The sequence below is a fragment of the Somniosus microcephalus genome, chromosome 23 (genome assembly GCF_052327205.1).
Source record: "Somniosus microcephalus isolate GS21.2 chromosome 23, FLI_Smic_1.0, whole genome shotgun sequence".
In the NCBI taxonomy this organism is placed as follows: domain Eukaryota; kingdom Metazoa; phylum Chordata; class Chondrichthyes; order Squaliformes; family Somniosidae; genus Somniosus; species Somniosus microcephalus.
In genome coordinates, this window is record NC_141009.1 from 18,420,284 (window position 1) to 18,437,916 (window position 17,633).

Consider the following 17,633-nt stretch of genomic DNA (forward strand, 5'->3'; position numbering starts at 1 on the left):
GTTTGCTAAGATGGAGAGTTGAAACCAGAGCCAAGAGAACTGCAGTTTTCAAAAGCAGTAGATTTTCTAAACCAAGAAAGCCACATTAACAGCTATGTGAAAAGCAGAGAGACAGGCACTGGATATACTTTAAATAGACTTGGTGCTCAGTCTCCCATTATTTAGAATATAGCCAGACCTATTCCTTGACCTTGGTACTACAGCATCAAAGTATTGAGAAGCCACCAGAGTTGCAAGGATATGGGGGAGATTGACCTCCAAGAAGTTAGTCTACTTCCCTCAACAGCTAAGCCACAACTTCACTGGGTTAACTACCAGAAGTTTGCTAATTTCTTGTACACTGTTGGGCTGGCATAGTTTTCCAGAAGCCCATATAGAGACTTTCTACGGCAGTCTTCAATGGGCAAGTGAAAATGAGCCAATCATTTTTCCTTTTAAAAGGAACTTCTTCAGGGTTCTGTGACCCAGGATGAACCCTTTTACAGACTACAAAATAACGAGTATAAAACTCATTCATCACCTGGTCACACGGCACATTCGCTGCAGCTTAGGTTCAATAAATCGGTTATGCCAAACAATGGACCGGTTGAGGCCATTCGTATATCACCATTGATCCCATAGGACCGTGAGACCTATAGAAGGTCTTGACTTCACCACAAGAATTAGCAGTGATTAAGTCCAGCCTCCCAGTTTATTATATCTATATACAAGATATACAGATAGATAGATAGACATTTATATACTGCCTTTCACGACCTCAGATGTCCCAAAATGCTTTACAGTCAATTAAATACTTTTGAAATACTATTGTAATACAGGAAACATGGCAGCAAGGTCCCACAAACAGCAATGTAATAACGACCAGATAATTTGTTTTTTTTAAGCGATGTTTGTTGAGTGATAAATATTGGCCAGGATACCGGAAATAACTCCCCTGCTCTTCTTTGAAATAGTGCCATGGGATCTTTTACGTCCACCTGAGAGCACAGACGGGGCCTCGGTTTAACTTCTCATCCGAAAGACGGCACCTCCGACAGTGCAGCACTCCCTCAGCACTGCCCTGGAACGTCAGCCTAGATTTTGTGCTCATGTCTCTGGAGTGGGACTTAAACCCACAACCTTCTGACGCAGAGGAAAGAGTGCTGCCCACTGAGCCACGGCTGACACCTATAAAAGGAGCACAAAACCTGCTGAGGCTGCACTTCATTATTTTGTACCCACTCAACAAATCAGTCACAGAAGACGAGTGCTAAAGCTGTATTTTATGTTGATCAGGTATTGGGACTATCAGTCAGGGCAATTGCCTGAAACTCTGTCCCTTGTATGTAGAATTAACCAGCTGAACCAGAGTAGTTGGAGCTTTTGTGAGGAGAAATTCTTGATTTGGCCGCCGACATAGCAATTTTCCAAATTGTGAGCTCCTGGAATAAATTCGCAAGACTTTTTTTTATAGTTGCCTATGGTAACAACAAAAACAAACAGTTCAATAGTGGCTCATGAGGAGATTGCAACCCCACTGATTAAAATGGCCTGCCACCATTACTGTCCAGGATAAGGTCCGAGAGGATTGGTGGCAACTGCCTTTACCCATCCAGGAAATTTCAGCACTATTAACACAAGACACTGGAACTTGAACACAATGCTGTAATGTAAAGGGCAACAAAAATCACAAACCTTCTGTCCAGATTTTTTTCCTTTAAAGTCCTCCATCAACAGAGTTGAAAGTATGCCCTCCATTTTCATTTCAGATACACTAAAGAAACAGGGGAAAACATTTTAATTCATCTTTTCCGCCAACAGGTAATGGTAATGCAGTACTGTTAAAACAGATTTAATTTACCTGAAAGTATGTGTGTGTGGGGAGGGAGAGGGAGGGAGAGAGAGGGAGAGGGAACAAGAGACCATGGGCTGGATTTTGATACTCGGGGTTGTAGTCCCGCCTCCATCGAGTTGTGGCCAACCCACGCGATTTTCACTTGATTGACCTTGTTGAGCCCGCCCAGCGGTTAAATTGGCACTAATCCCCTTCCCGCCTCGGGGAGGCGGGTCCCAGCACAGGTCAGGTATCCGCCTCCTTTGAAACTGGCATGAAGGCGGGTTGGGGGGGCGGGATGGGTTCATGCCCCCCGATTTCAAGATTTTAACCCCCCACACGCCTCCAATCCCGCCTCCTCGGCCCAATGAAAATCCTGCCCCATGGGTTCACTTGATCATCAGACCAGGCTGGTTTTGCACCGATTCCATTATCACACCATCACCAAACAGAGCACCGTGCTTCGAAGTTTGCTCCATAGAATCAATTTTTAAAATGACTGTTCAGTAACACTGCTAAGCATCAATGCTGCTACAGTAGTAGGTTACGAAGATCATTTTTGTGAACGTATTCAACATTTCAATGGATATCATACATCTTTCTACATTGCCTCCCAGTTCTTATTTATGTTCTGCCCTCTGTGTTACCCCACACCACTCCTCAGTCGAGAAAGGAGGCAACAATTATCCCCTGGGACCAAGAATGGACCACGACAACCCAACTTCCCCAATTCCCTCCTCACTTCCCCTGTTGGAATAGAGCTTAATTTTTGTCCAGACCCTTCTTGAAATTCCCACAAGAATTCACTACTTTGAGCATGAAGAGCAGGATCTTTACCCACATGCTGAAAGCTTTATAGTCTTTACTCTGCAAAACCCAATGTGTGAATACTTAAATAAGAGGACAGATATTAAAACTAAACTCAATTCTGTTTTCACACAAAATTCAACACTTTTAGCCACAAATTCCAATGAAATGAATACATCTTCTACAGCTGATTTTGCTACTGATGCAGTCTAAACTACAGTTACTTTTGCACGGTTATCTATTGTAGGCTGACGTTATGGTTAGAATTGTTGTTCTGTTCAAAAAATGTTCCAGGAATTCAGGACCCCTGCTCCAATTTTCAGTATCTTCTTAAAATTTGGGGCACCCATTCACCCTTAGACTAGAGTTGCCAGCTCTTATTGTAACCGTGGGCATGGTGGCCTAGTGGTTATAGCACGAGACTAGCAACTCCGAGGTCACGACTGTACAAATCCCACCACGGCAAGTTATGATATCGAACTCAATAAATCTGGCAATTTGTGGACTGGCACCAGAAAAGTGCCGGATTGGTTAACTCATGCCCTTCTTCATCCTGAGGAAGGATGTTCTTGCTGTGCAGGGAGTGCAGCGAAGATTCACCAGACTGATACCTGGGATGGCAGGAATGATGTATAAGGAGAGATTGGGTCGATTGGGCTTATACTCGCTGGAGTTTAGAAGAATGAGAGGGGATCTCATTGAAACTTATAAAATTCTAACAGGACTAGACAGACTAGATGCAGGAAGGATGTTCCCGATGGCGGGGGAATCCAGAACCAGGGGTCACAGCTTAAGGATAAGGGGTAAGCCATTTAGGACTGAGATGAGGAGGAATTTCTTCACCCAGAGAGTGGTGAACCTGTGGAATTCTCTACCACAGAAGGCAGTTGAGACCAATTCATTAAATATATTCAAGAAGGAGTTAGATATATTTCTTAAGGCTAAAGGGATCAAGGGATGTGGGGAGAAGGCAGGGACAGGGTACTGAGTTTGGATGATCAGCCATGATGTCAATGAATGGCGGAGCAGGCTCGAGGGGCCGAATGGCCTACTCCTGCCCCTATCTTCTATGTTTCTATGTAGGGAAGGGAGTCTGCCAGCCCCCTACCCGGACTGGCCTTCGCATGACTCCAGTTTCAAAATGACCGTAAATGCCTCTGGAGTGGCAACTAGGGAAAGGAAATGAATGTGGCCTCCGCCCCTCATATTCTTTTGGTCCCTCATATCCTTATTTCTCATTTGGTCAGTGTTTTTATTTCTCTGCTTTCTGTTGGTTGTTTTCCTTTTTATTTTTACTTTGCAGATTGCCCTTTTTCTCCTTCAAGTTTAAGTCATTCAAAGTCCTGTTTCAGGCGGTTCGAAATCCACGTTTCCTCTTTAACTGGCTACGTATGTGCCAGGGGTACATTTAAGTGAAATGTACTGTACGACAATTATTGTGAAAGGTTAATGAAAACATCATGGACTAAAATGGTGGGGAGGAGGGGGTAATAGTGATAGCACTGATGTTTCCATGCCATTCTCTCCTGGCAACCTGCCAGGCACCAATCTCCAAGATATTTGAACTGAATCACAGCAGGAAGCCATCAGCCAAGTGGCCGTGCCAGGCTGAAGCCGCACTTGTCTTAATGAATCAGTGAATGAGCAATCATAGAGCTGAGAAATTGCAAGGCTGGCTGTGGAGCTTCTGTGAGCAGTTCACAAACAGAGCATGATATACGTGATACAACAAAAGTGTGTGGGGGGGGGGGGGGGGGGGGAAAGAGACAGAGCAACACAATACTATATTGCATCAGTCTTCAAATTTATACTCAAATATTGCACTCAAATCTAGCATAATCACAAAATTAAAACTCTTCCTAACACTAGGGAAAAAACACAGAATAATGTGCAGTTTCGCAACTGCTGTGCAAAAAGATTTTAATTGTAATTTTGATTAGAATTGCTAATTAAAAATGGTCATAGGCGATCCTGACCAGCAATAAGTGCAGCCCGAGGCAAAAAGCCAATGGCACTGACAGTAGGGGGATAGCAGGTGGTCTATTCAATTGACCTGCTCATCCTTCTTCCTGATTGGAGGAAATATGAAAGCAAGGCAGCGGTCCAGATTATTCAGTTACAGGCTCTGCTGATTCACGTGTTTTACTGTAATAAAACGTTCATCTGAACAGGAATTGTACGTGCACTTTTAAATCGTCTGCGTAAAAGAATATAAACAAAATTCCAGGTACAACCATCAACTCCAGGCCACTGCTTCGTGTAACACATCCTTTCCAAGGGCCTGAAAACCCTGCAGCTCCTCACCTCCCCAAGACATCCAACAACAACTTGTATTTATATAGCGCCTTTAAAGTAGTAAAACGTCCCAAAGCGCGTCACTGGAGTATTATAAGACAAAAATTTGACACCCAGCCATACAAGGAGAAATTAGGGCAGATGACCAAAAGCTTGGTCAAAGAGGTAGGTTTTAAGGAGCATCATAAAGGAGGAAAGAGAGGTAGAGAGGCAGAGGGGTTTAGGGAGGGAATTCCAGAGCTTAGGGCCTAGGCAACAGAAGGCATGGCCACCAATGGTTGAGCAATTATGATCAGGGATGCTCAAGAGGGCAGAATTAGAGGAGCGCAGATATCTTGGGGTGGGGGGGTGGTTGTGGGGCTGGAGGAGATTACAGAGATAGGGAGGGGCGAGGCCATGGAGGGATTTGAAAACAAGGATGAGAATTTTGAAATCAAGGTGCTGCTTAACTGGGAGCCAATGTAGGTCAGTGAGCATGGGGGTGATGGGTGAACGGGACTTGGTGCGAGTTAGGACATGGGCAGTCGAGTTTTGGATGACCTCAAGTTTACGTAGCGTAGAATGTGGGAGGCCAGCCAGGAGTGCGTTGGAATAGTCAAGTCTAGAGGTAACAAAGACATGGATGAGGGTTTCAGCAGCGGATGAGCGGAGGCAAGGGCGGAGACAGGTGATGTTACAGAGGTGGAAATAGGCGGTCTTAGTTATGCTGCAGATATGTGGTCGGAAGCTCATTTCAGCATGAGCTTCACGCTGGCAGCACGGTGGCATAGTGGTTAGCACTGTTGCCTCACAGCGCCAGGGACCCGGGTTCAAATCCGGCCTCGGGTGACTGTGTGGAGTTTGCACATTCTCCCCGTGTTTGCGTGGGTGCTCCGGTTTCCTCCCACAGTCCAAAGATGTGCGGGTTAGGTTGATTGGCCATGATAAAAAAAAAAATTGACCCTTAGTGTTAGGGGGGATTAAATACGTGGGGTTACGGGGTTATGGGGATAGGGCTTGGGTGGGATGGCTGTCGGTGTAGGGACCGGGTGCTAAGGTTTGGATGATCAGCCATGATCTCGTTGAATGGCGGAGCAGGCTCGAAGGGCCGAATGGCCTGCTCCTATCTTCTATGTTTCTATGTTTCAGGGTCAAATCCGACACCAAGGTTGCGAACAGTGTGGTTCAGCCTCAGACAGATGTTGGGGAGAGGGATGGAGTCGGTCACTAGGGAACGGAGTTTGCCTTCCCATCCTCCTACAATGGGTGCTTAAAACCCAAGCACAGCATCAGCTAGCTACTACTTCTTGATTTCTCTTCTGCTCTATTCACTGTTGGCGATGGTCTGCATTAAATGACTTTACTCTTTACCTAGGTTTTTTGAATTAAAAAGAAACACATAGCAGCTAGCCTACGCTCGTCCACATTATTTACTTATTTAAGCACACATTGGCTCACTTTTACACAAACCCATGAACAACCGCCCACACAGATCTGCCACTCCAAGCTGAAGTTTCAGTGATCTTTACATTCATATTTGCTAACTGACAAGAAACTGGAACAGACAACCCATCTGCAAGAGTAAAAATACATAAAAATCCTGCTTACAAAATCCCCACTGATACATGCAGGTTGTAAATAACTCTTGTACATTTTTAGGTTTTAAAGCATGCCAATTACAGATGTGCTTCATTTATTTTTAGGCTGTTGCTATAATAATCATTCCCGAAAACTTCTGCGACGTGCAAGGTGCGCACAGTATTGTTGCCCTCAACTAGGAGCAGCCTTCCCCCTCTTTCCCTCAAAATTATTGACGCCAGCACTGCAATGTTTTTGTCGCTTTCTCTTTCGTTGCTTCTCTCCTCGCCCCCTCAGGCAGTAAACCAATTTCAACTGTTCTATGTAAGCGAAGAGAGAGAAAGTTAAGTCAAAACAAATGAAACACTTTCCCCTGTAAATACCAAGTTATTGCGCCTGCTGGTCAGATTTGAAACTGGGCACTTGAAACACAGAAATTCTATTTCACCGTGTAGCAGCTTTTAATTTCTGTGGCACAATCAACAGGATTCGGTACTTTTCATGAAATAAGCTGAAAGCATCTAATGGAATTCTGCACCTAAACTGCAGCTTTGCAGTAAACTAATTGGGAGACAACATTCCCAAGCAGCCGGATTCCATGCAATTTCAGACCCGTCAGATAAATTCTACTGATAGTTGTTGAGTGCTGAGGTAATTACTGGTAAACTTTAGGAATATGTTGCAGAATGGGTGACTTGGGTATTTTCTGATCAACATGCAACAGGCATTATCCAACACTGACCACCAGATCAAAATCTGCAGCTATAAATGCAATACTTTATGATAAAATAAGTGCCATCTGCTGATAAACATTTATTCCATATTTATTGTGTGCGTAATGAATTAAATATTTTTGCACACTATTCTTTATGAATAAAACACACACTGGAAAATAATACATTGAGATCAGTGTGCAAGTTGCAACCATGAGATGTCATAAAGTTTCATGTTGTGACTCTTGACTTGTGGAGGATAGAAGCCTATATCTAAAACATTAGTTACCTGCGAGGACGTGGAATAGAAAACTACAGCAGCATGCTACAGAGGGATAGGACGAGTTAGTACCCACAACCTTCGACACAGTGAGTTAGCTGTCTCGGGAGTACCACCACAAGGAGACACTGAACAGAGGCCAGGAACCTTCCCATAGAGAAGGAGGCAGAAGCACCCTGTGTGTTACTTTTCAAAGTATCCCTCATGATGGTATGGGAGTCATTATCGGCGCGACCAAGAGGGGTAAAGGAGAAAAATACCTTAAAATCAGGAGGTTTTTGGCTTGAAAAAGCAACAGTGAAAGACCAGTTAGATCAAGATACTGGACCAGTCCACAACTTGGTTCTTTGTCAAAAGACACTGAAACAATCTTGCATAGGATAAACTAGGAATTTTCAACACAGGGAATAACTTAAAATTTCTCTTTCCAATGTTAAAACAGATTATTTAAGCAATTTCTTTTTGCCTTTTCCCTTTGCAAAAAGTACGATTACCATCTGATTTGAACTTTGTTTTTAATAAAAGTTACAAGAACTTAAGCAAGGTAGACTACACTGTACACACATAGACAAGCTAGGCAGCAAGCCCATGACAGCTGAGCTTGTGATCAGTGCTGGGAACCATAACACACCTGGCTCAGTGAATGAATGAGCGGACAGTGGGAGCTGATGAATTGCACCAATGATCCATAAAGGCAGCTTGCAGCATGGTGCAACACACGCCGTCAAAATAAATTGCTGTCCGGTATTATAAACAGAGCATTATGGAGACAGCTCTGACAATTTAATTTAAGATTTGGGCCAAAAACCCAGTATGTAGTTTTTTTCCCCCTAGTACAGAGGACACTAACACAGCGTTTTTAAAGGGGTTTGCAGTAAGTATGATCTTTGCAATAGAAGTGCTTAGGACAAGAGGCTGACCAATACTAATGTAGGACTCCTCATTTAGCAAGGGTTCACCAAGACAAGTAAATAACTGCCGAGTACTGGTACAAATCACCTTTCAGTAAAAACACTTGCTCAGTGCCTTTGGCTAGGCATGATTTTGTCAATCTCCAGAGTATACTTCTGACACAAATTTATTGAAGCTGTGTGATATTGGACTTGTTCTATTGCTAGTCTGGGTGTAGTAAAACTAGTAGCATGGTTGTTTATTGTATCAAACCCATTCCAGCAGATCAAATCTCTTTAGTTCAAAGTATATCTTTCAACATAAAAATAAACCCACAGTTTGACAGACTGTGCAAAGTATGCTGCTCAATGGAGTTCGGGGCAGAAAAAGAAACCACAAAAGTTTACTATTTAAAAAATAATGGATAAATATGCAGAGGCAGTCATTTGTAATAAAGCTAAACTTATCCTCAACCCCATTCTTGCAAACTACTGCCCCATTTCCAACCTCCTTTTCCCTTCCAAAGTTCTTGAACGTGTGGTTGCTTCCCAAATCCACGTCCATCTTTCTTGCAACTCCATGTTTGAATCTCTCTAATCAGGTTTCCGTCTCTGCCACAGCACTGAAACGGCCTTACCCAAAGTCAAACGGCTGTGACTGTGGTGCCTTATCTAACCCTCCCTCTCCTCCTCGACCACGCTGCAGCCTTTGACATGGTCAACCACACCATCCCCCTCCAATGCCTTTGTTCCATTGTCTAGATCATTGGGATTGCACTCACTTGGTTGCACCCTTACCTATCTGATTGTAGCCAGAACATCTCCAGCAATGGTTTTTCTTCGCGCCCACCACACCATTATTTCTGGAGTCTCCCAAGAATCTGTCTTTGACCCCCTCCACTTCCTTATTCTTGCTATATAAATGCAAGTTGTTATTGCTATTATCTATGGAGTCAGCTTCCACATGCTGATGACATTCAGCTGACCGCTCCACTCCTCTGCATTGTCAGGCTGGTTGTCCAATGAGCTGCAAGTTCCTCCAGTTAAACTTTGGGAAGACTGAGCTATTGTCTTTGGATCCCTCCATAAAATCCATATCCTCGCCACCGATTCCATCCCCACCTCCCCAGCCAGTGTCTCAGGCTGAACCAGACTGTTTGCAATCGTGACATGCTATTACAACCCCGAGCTGAGCTCCTAACCCCATATACTCTCCATCATAAAGACTTCCTATGTCCACCTCCTGTTAGAAATTAGGGGTGCCTAAGATGTATATGGTTATGCGAATGAAACTGTGATGTGAATAATACTGTGTTTAAATGATTGTATGTTTTTGCTCGAGACAAGTAAGTCTTACTGGAACTGCTTAAGTTTCACTTTCCTGGAATAGAGCTTGAGACAAAGGCCTAGAAATTCAGTTGTTTGCGCCAGCCGCTAGCGCCTTAGGAGGAGGAGATGTGGGGCGCTAGGCGGCTAGCGGCCGGGCGCAGCGCGATCTGCGCCTCTCCCCAACTTCAGTAAAGATTTAGCGGCGGCGCAGCGCGCGCAGATCCTGACGTCATTTCATCGTGCAACGCCCTTTGTGCGCCCCGAACCGGAAATTCAGTGGCGCCGCCCTTCTTTGCGCCCGGCGCCCCCAGCGACTGGTAGAGGGGAACGGTTCCCAGTCGCTGCGGGGCGCTATTTAAAGGGGACTCCTCCTGCAGTATAAAAGTGGCAGCCATTTTGTGCCAATCCCTCTGTGTGAGAGACGGATATTTGGAGAGAGACAAAGGCAGAGAGCTTTCTGCTTTGACTCAGCGCTCGCACAGGTATTTGTGGCTTCAGGCCAGAGCTTTGCACTTGGATTTCACTTTCAGTGCCATAGCCTTGAGTCGCCACATATAATGGGGGCTGCAATGGGTGGAAACGTTGGCTTTCTGCATTGCATTAAAAGGGATCAGTGACGCCGTGAGAGAATGCCAGTCATGGCCAGACGGAGATTGGCCAACAGGCGTCGGCACAGGAGGCCTTACCCACCCAGGGTATTCCGCCAGCAGTTCTCATATCTGAACATGTCTGAGGAGCAGTGTGTTCGGAGGATGCGATTCAGAAGGGAGGTGGTGTGGTAAACCACTGTTGTTAGTATTGTTGTACTTGTCTGTGCATGCCTCAGCTGACTCCGCCCCTGGCTCCACCCTCATGGCTGGGTATAAAGGTCGCTGCTCAGAAGCCTCCGGCCCTTTTGGATACCAGGCAACCCCAAGAGGCATGCTCTGTTCTTTGGTAATAAAAGCCTGTTTATTACTTACTCAATCTCCAGTCTTTTGTAGCAATTGATAGTGCATCAATTTTATTACCAAAGTTAAATGTTGGCTGCGGATGCTGATCAACCGATGGCGCAAAACGCTGAGCAGCAGGCGCTGCTGCGAGCCCTCAGACCAACATGCCTGGACCTAGACCCCCAAGAAGCGGGTTCGTCGACTAAATTCGCACAATGGCTGCGTTGCTTTGAGGCGTATCTGGAAGCCTCGACCGTGACTCTTGATGAAAATAAACTGAAAATCCTGGCCTCGAAGGTGAGCCACCAAGTCTATACTTTAATCCAAGATGCGACGACCTACGCGGCGGCTATCGACCTACTGAAAGGGCAGTATGCACGCCCGGTTAACACGGTCTATGCCAGGCACCTTTTAAGATCTCGCAGACAGCAGCCCGGGGAATCGGTGGAAGCCTTCCTACGGGCACTGCGGGTACTCGGACGCGGCTGCGACTGCAAGGAAGTATCGGCCGCGGCACATGCGGAGGGACTGATACGAGACGCTTTCGTTGCGGGTCTAAGGTCCGACTACTCCCGGCAGAGGCTGCTGGAGAAGGGTGAAATAGACCTGACAAAGGCAGTGTCCCTCGCGCTCTCGCTCGACGCGGCCCACAGAAATATGGACGCTTTCTCCCCTCATCGCCCCGCGCCGTGGACGCCGCAATCTTGGGCCATGGGACCGCCACCTCCAACTGCTGCAGCGATGTCCAAGGCACAAAAATGCTATTTTTGTGGCCAAGCTAAACACCCTAGAGCACGCTGCCCCGCGAAGAATGCTACCTGCTCCGGCTGCGGGAAGAAAGGTCACTACGTTAGCGCCTGCAAAGGGAAGACCGCTAACGCCAGCAGCGCTGCGTGCGAACCGTGGGCGCAGCCATCTTGTCCGCCATCTTGGGCTCCCCCAGCCGCGTGGGGACCGTGGGCGCCGCCATTTTGTCCGCCATCTTGGACGCCTCCGACTTTGGTTACGGGGGACCCGGACTCCACCACCGCCTCATCGGACGACCGCATCGACACGCTTGAACATACGCTGGCTTCCGTGACGCTGGATCAATCTCTCCCGCATCAACTGTCCAGGTCCATGATGGACATTACGGTAAACGGCTGCGCCACTACCTGCCTTTTTGACAGCGGGAGCACGGAGAGTTTTATACACCCCGACACGGTGCGCAGTTACTCTCTCCCGGTCCTGCCGACGCGTCATCGCATCTCTATGGCTTCCAAAGCCCAGTCAGCGGACGTCGGTGGCTACTGTATGGTGACTCTTTCAGTGCGGGGTACTGAATACAAAAATTTTAAACTTCTGGTCCTGCCCCATCTCTGCGCTGCCGTCCTACTGGGGTTGGATTTTCAGTGCCACCTTAAGAGTGTCACTTTAGCGTATGGTGGACCCCTCCCCCCTCTCACAGTCTGCAGCCAGCAGTTTTTAAATCGCCCGCCGCGTGCCATTTGCAGCCTCTCCACCCTTAAAGTCTCCCCCCCCTCCTTGTTCGCTAACCTCACCCGCGACTGTAAGCCCATCGCTACCAAAAGTAGGCGTTACAGTGCCGGGGATAGGGGTTTCATTAAATCCGAGGTAGCGAGACTCCTGAAGGAAGGGATTATCGAGAGCAGCAATAGCCCATGGCGAGCACAAGTGGTGGTGGTGAAGGCTGGCGGCAAACAGCGCCTAGTTATTGACTACAGCCAGACGATCAACCGCTACACCCAGCTGGATGCATATCCACTCCCCCGCATATCTGACATGGTCAATCAGATAGCACAATACCGGGTGTTCTCGACGATTGATCTGAAGTCGGCATACCACCAGCTCCCCATCAGGGCTGAGGACCGCCGGTACACAGCTTTTGAAGCTGACGGTCGGCTCTATCACTTTCTCAGAGTTCCCTTCGGCGTCACCAACGGAGTTTCTGTCTTCCAACGGGAGATGGACCGGATGGTTGACCAGAACGCGCTCCAGGCCACTTTCCCATATCTAGACAACGTCACCATCTGCGGCCACGACCAGCAGGACCACGACGTTAATCTAGAGAAATTCCTCCGGACGGCCCAGCGGCTGAATCTCACATACAACAAAGACAAATGTATGTTTCGTACTACGCGCCTTGCTATTCTTGGCTGCGTAGTGGAGAACGGAGTCATCGGCCCAGACCCCGATAGAATGCGCCCCCTTATGGAGCTCGTTTCATAATAAGCAGCGGGGCAAAATCAAGAATGACAAGATCTTAAGGTGGAGAATCGAACTCTCCACCTACAATTACGATATCTTGTACCGGCCCGGGAAACTCAATGAGCCCCCAGATGCCCCATCACGTGGTACGTGCGCCAACGCGCAGGTTGATAGGCTACAGACCCTCCACAATGACCTCTGCCACCCGGGGGTCACCAGGTTCTTCCATTTTATCAAATCCCGTAACCTGCCCTACTCCATCGAGGAGGTCAGGACCATGACCAGGAACTGCCAGATCTGTGCAGAGTGCAAGCCGCATTTTTATAGGCCAGACAGAGCGAGCCTGATCAAAGCCACGCGCCCCTTCGAGCGGCTGAGCATCGATTTTAAAGGGCCCCTCCCCTCCTCTGACCGCAATGTGTACTTCCTCAATATAATTGATGAGTACTCCCGTTTCCCGTTTGCCATCCCTTGCTCGGACATGACCAGTACCACGGTCATTAAATGTCTGAATGACCTCTTCGCCTTGTTCGGTTTCCCTAGCTATATCCATAGCGACAGGGGCTCATCTTTTATGAGCGACGAACTTCGGCAGTACCTGCTCGCGAGAGGCATTGCTACAAGCAGGACCACCAGCTACAACCCCCGGGGTAACGGCCAGGTGGAAAGGGAGAATGCGACAGTCTGGAAGGCAGTCCTTTTAAACTTAAAATCTAAGGGCCTTCCGACCTCCCGCTGGCAGGAGGTCCTCCCTGCGGCGCTCCATTCCATTCGGTCGCTGCTCTGTACACCCACCAATGCCACTCCTCACGAGAGAATGTTCTCCTTCCCCAGGAAGTCCACGTCGGGGATTTCGCTACCAACATGGCTGACTTCTCCAGGTCCCGTCCTACTGCGGAAGCACGTGAGGACCCATAAGGCGGACCCCCTGGTCGAGAGGGTGAGCCTCCTCCACGCTAACCCGCAGTATGCTTACGTGGTGTACCCGGACGGGCGGGAGGACACAGTCTCCATTCGAGACCTCGCACCTGCAGGTGCTCCTGAAACACCCTCTTCGCCACCCACCGCTACTCCTGCCTACCCCCAGGACACAGTCCCCGCACGAGACCTCGCACCTTCGGGTGCCTCTGAGAGACCACCATCGCTACCTCCCATTACCCATGCTCTGACCCCTGTAGACGGCATGCAGCAGCCCCAGGGTCCGCCACCTGCTACACCTCCTCTGAACGAGACACCGGGTTCACCGTTGGATGCTGCACCATCACCGCCGCTGCTGCGGCGCTCAGGACGGCTTACAAGGCCTCCTGATAGACTTCAGTACACGAATTTTTAGTGCACTTCACCCCGCCGGACTCAATTCTAAACAAGGGGTGAATGTGGTAAACCACTGTTGTTAGTATTGTTGTACTTGTCTGTGCATGCCTCAGCTGACTCCGCCCCTGGCTCCACCCTCATGGCTGGGTATAAAGGTCGCTGCTCAGAAGCCTCCGGCCCTTTTGGATACCAGGCAACCCCAAGAGGCATGCTCTGTTCTTTGGTAATAAAAGCCTGTTTATTACTTACTCAATCTCCAGTCTTTTGTAGCAATTGATAGTGCATCAGGTGGTCACTGAGATCTGCCACCTGCTTCGCAGAGATCTGCAGCCACAGCTGAGGAGCAGGACGTCTCTGTCGGTGGCAGTGAAGGTGGCTCTCAACTTCGATGCCACTGGCTCCTTCCAATCCGCTACTGGGGACAGTGCCAACATCTCCCAGTTCGCGGAACATCTGCGTCCGCCAGGTGAACAATGCCCTTTTCAGAAGGAGACGTCAGTACATCTCCTTCCCCATGACCCTGGACAAGCAGCAAGAGCGTGCAATTGGATTTGGAAGAATAGCGGGCTTCCCCATGGTTGAGGGCGTAGAACTGATGAACCACCAATGGTCAGGCCTTGCTTCAGGGCTGCAGTGTGCAGGGCATGGCAGCCAAACAAGTCGACCCTTCCCCTTTAAGAGCTGAATTTCTAGGCCAAAGTATCTTCAGACTAGTTAGATTAGTTGATGCATAACATTCCACACAGGGGCCACCACATATGGCCTTGCCTCCCAGGCTAGCTGTCTGCTGTTTCTAGGATTTTAACTTTGTTTAATGTATCTTTAATTTGGTCAACTAAGGCCCAACCTATGTTTCTTCCATTATTGCTAATAACCATATTATAATGCTATGGTAGGAATTGGAGTTCGTTTAACAGAACTGCTTGCGAAGATATGTAAAAGTTAATTAGTATAAAGGACATAGAATAGAAGGAATTTATGGGAGTTAAGGTATCATCTCAGGATGAAATAGTCCTTTAGATTAAGGGGAGATAATTTGGATGATGGTTAGTTGACTAAGACAGCCCTAGCTTGGGCCTCTGATTAAATGGCCCAAGGCTGTGCCTGGTGCACACACTGACTACACCAGGGAGGACAGGACGGATGAGAGAAGAGGAATTCAGATGGATTGGCCTTCAAAATGTATAAATAAGCAAGGGGAAAGCATAGGACCCCTTGAGGGAGGGTCTTCATCTGTAAGTTTAGACAAAGAACTCGACATGCCATTGCGCACCTTGTTTTAAGTGGAACCTCTATAGGTTAAATGGTCCTGTCCATATTCTACCCCAGTCTCACCTCTAAAAAAATAAACGGAAGACCTAAAGAGCCCTTAGCTCAGACAGTGGAGCGGAGAGCTCTCGAGGGTGGATCCATGTGGACTTCGATCTAACACTCTTGGGCAGTTCATAAAGGACTCCCGAGAGTGGGTTGATGCTGGCCTCAGTCTAACATTCTTGGGCAGTTCAGGAAGAGAGAGGAATAAGGAGAGTTGTTCATGCACGGCAGCCGTCTGTCCGATTGGGTCCAGCACCAGCTACTTGTCATGGTTGTATGCTTTTGCTGTATAATAGTGTGTTGTATTCCATCCTAAACACCGATTAAACACATATACCCACCATATTGGTTTGCACTCGATCCTGATTATTTGAAAGACCAGAGATAAGTTCATCTCAACACTCCATAACATCGCCTACCTCAGCCCATCTGCTGCTGAACACCTCATCCATGTGGTTGTCACCTCCAAATTCGACTATTCCAAAGATCTCCTAGCTGGCTTCCGATCCTCTATAATCTTCAGCTCATCCAAAACTCTGCTGCCCAGATCATATCTGGCACCAAGCCCCGCTCATCTTTGACCCCTGCTCTTGTTGACCTACATTGGCTCCCGGTCTCCCAACACCTCCGATTTAAAATTCTCAACCTTGCGTTTACATCCCTTCATGGTCTCACCCCTCCAGATTTCTAATCTCCTTCATCCATATAACCACACCCCACCCTCTCTGTTCCTCTAACTCTAGCCTTTTGTGCATCTCCCATCCCGTTCACCCCATTATTGGTGGCCAAGCCTGCAAGATACAGCCTCATTTCAAATATTATTTTACTTTACACAGAGCTACTCCAGCGCTGTGCTATCTATTTGGGTGGGTTTCAATACATATTAGACAGTTGATTTGAGTGGTGATTGAATTGCTCTATATGGTTTTCAAACTAAATTTTACACTGCTTTAAGTGAATATACACCACAATCTGAGTAGCCCAGAGCCCTAACCACCAGAAAGCCAACAGGTCAACAAGTATAATTTCGCAATGCTAAAGTAACTGCAATAGAAAAAGTTTTTTTTTCCCCAATAGCATAATTTTAAATAATTAAAAGCTGAATAAAACTACTGTAACTTCAGAAAAATATGTCTTTGTTCCTTTCTGATAGACTGACCTGATTTGGTGAGACACAAGAGTATTTGCATATTCTGCTTCAGAGGGAGTGAGGAAAAGGAGACTGTTTCCACGGGACCCAATCCGGGCCGTCCGTCCCACTCTGTGAACATATTCTGCAGGCGAGGTCGGGGCATTATACTGAAAGAATGAAAAAGGGAGAAAAAGAAACTGATTTTTAATACATGTACTCCATTCCCTCCAACAAGGCTGCTCAGTGATGTTAGATTTTCCTCTTCTTCTGAAAAATGGGAGAAATTTCCACAGGCCGGCAGCTGCTTCCCGCCCGTCCCAGGCGGAAAGTTGGCCGGCGGCATGTTAATGAGACCCAGTGATTAAAATAGGCGTAGCCTCACTCTGCCGCAGGCGGGACTCAAACTGAAACCAGCAGGTTCCCGCTGGCGGTTAAAATTTCCCCCAGTGATTTTTGAACTGTGGACTTCCTAAGGAAATGGAAAAACTAGGAGCCAATCGCGACAATGCTCCTCAAGGGACTAATGAGCCCACGTACCCGTTAGAACAGTTCAAAAGTTCACGAATACATCTGTAGAGCAGCACTTTTTTGTGTGCAATGGTTCGGGAATTGAGAAGAGCTTGTTTTAATTACCATGCCCTGTATATTCTGGAAAGTGTTGTTATGGAGAAATGCGAGCAGATGTTTGGTGAAAAGGCCATAAGATCAAAAGTAGGCCACTCAGCACCTCAAGCCTGTTCCGCCATTCAATTAGATCATGGCTGATCCGTACTTCAAGTCCGTTTACCCAGCTTTGCTCCACATCCCTCAATACGCTTAATCTAACAAAAATCCTTTGCGCTCAGGCTTGAAAATTTCAACTGACCCAGCAAATCCCCAAATAAGAAAAGGAGGCACAAAGGTTAGTTACCTCACTGAAGGGAAAAGATGAACCCTATTACATGCCATATGGGGAAGCAGTAGAGACAGAGTCTGGAAGGTGTTGGGGCTTGGAGATTTGAGAGGCGTGCAGAACTACCAATTTATTTATTTATTTATCATATATTCTA

The 17,633-nt window shown here is 47.3% G+C and overlaps 1 protein-coding gene across 5 annotated transcripts in view; it reads right to left on the minus strand.

Annotated features, from left to right (window-relative positions):
* Positions 1–17,633, minus strand: part of ddx31 (DEAD (Asp-Glu-Ala-Asp) box polypeptide 31) — a 110,857-nt gene that overhangs the window by 43,022 nt on the left and 50,202 nt on the right. For all 5 annotated transcript variants that reach the window (XM_085965531.1, XM_085965533.1, XM_085965532.1 and 2 more), the window contains 2 exons: positions 16,612–16,751; positions 1,675–1,753 (listed from right to left, as the gene is read on the minus strand). In XM_085965531.1, coding sequence (XP_085821657.1) covers positions 1,675–1,753; positions 16,612–16,751 — 219 coding nt within the window. The remainder of the gene's footprint in view (positions 1–1,674; positions 1,754–16,611; positions 16,752–17,633) is intronic.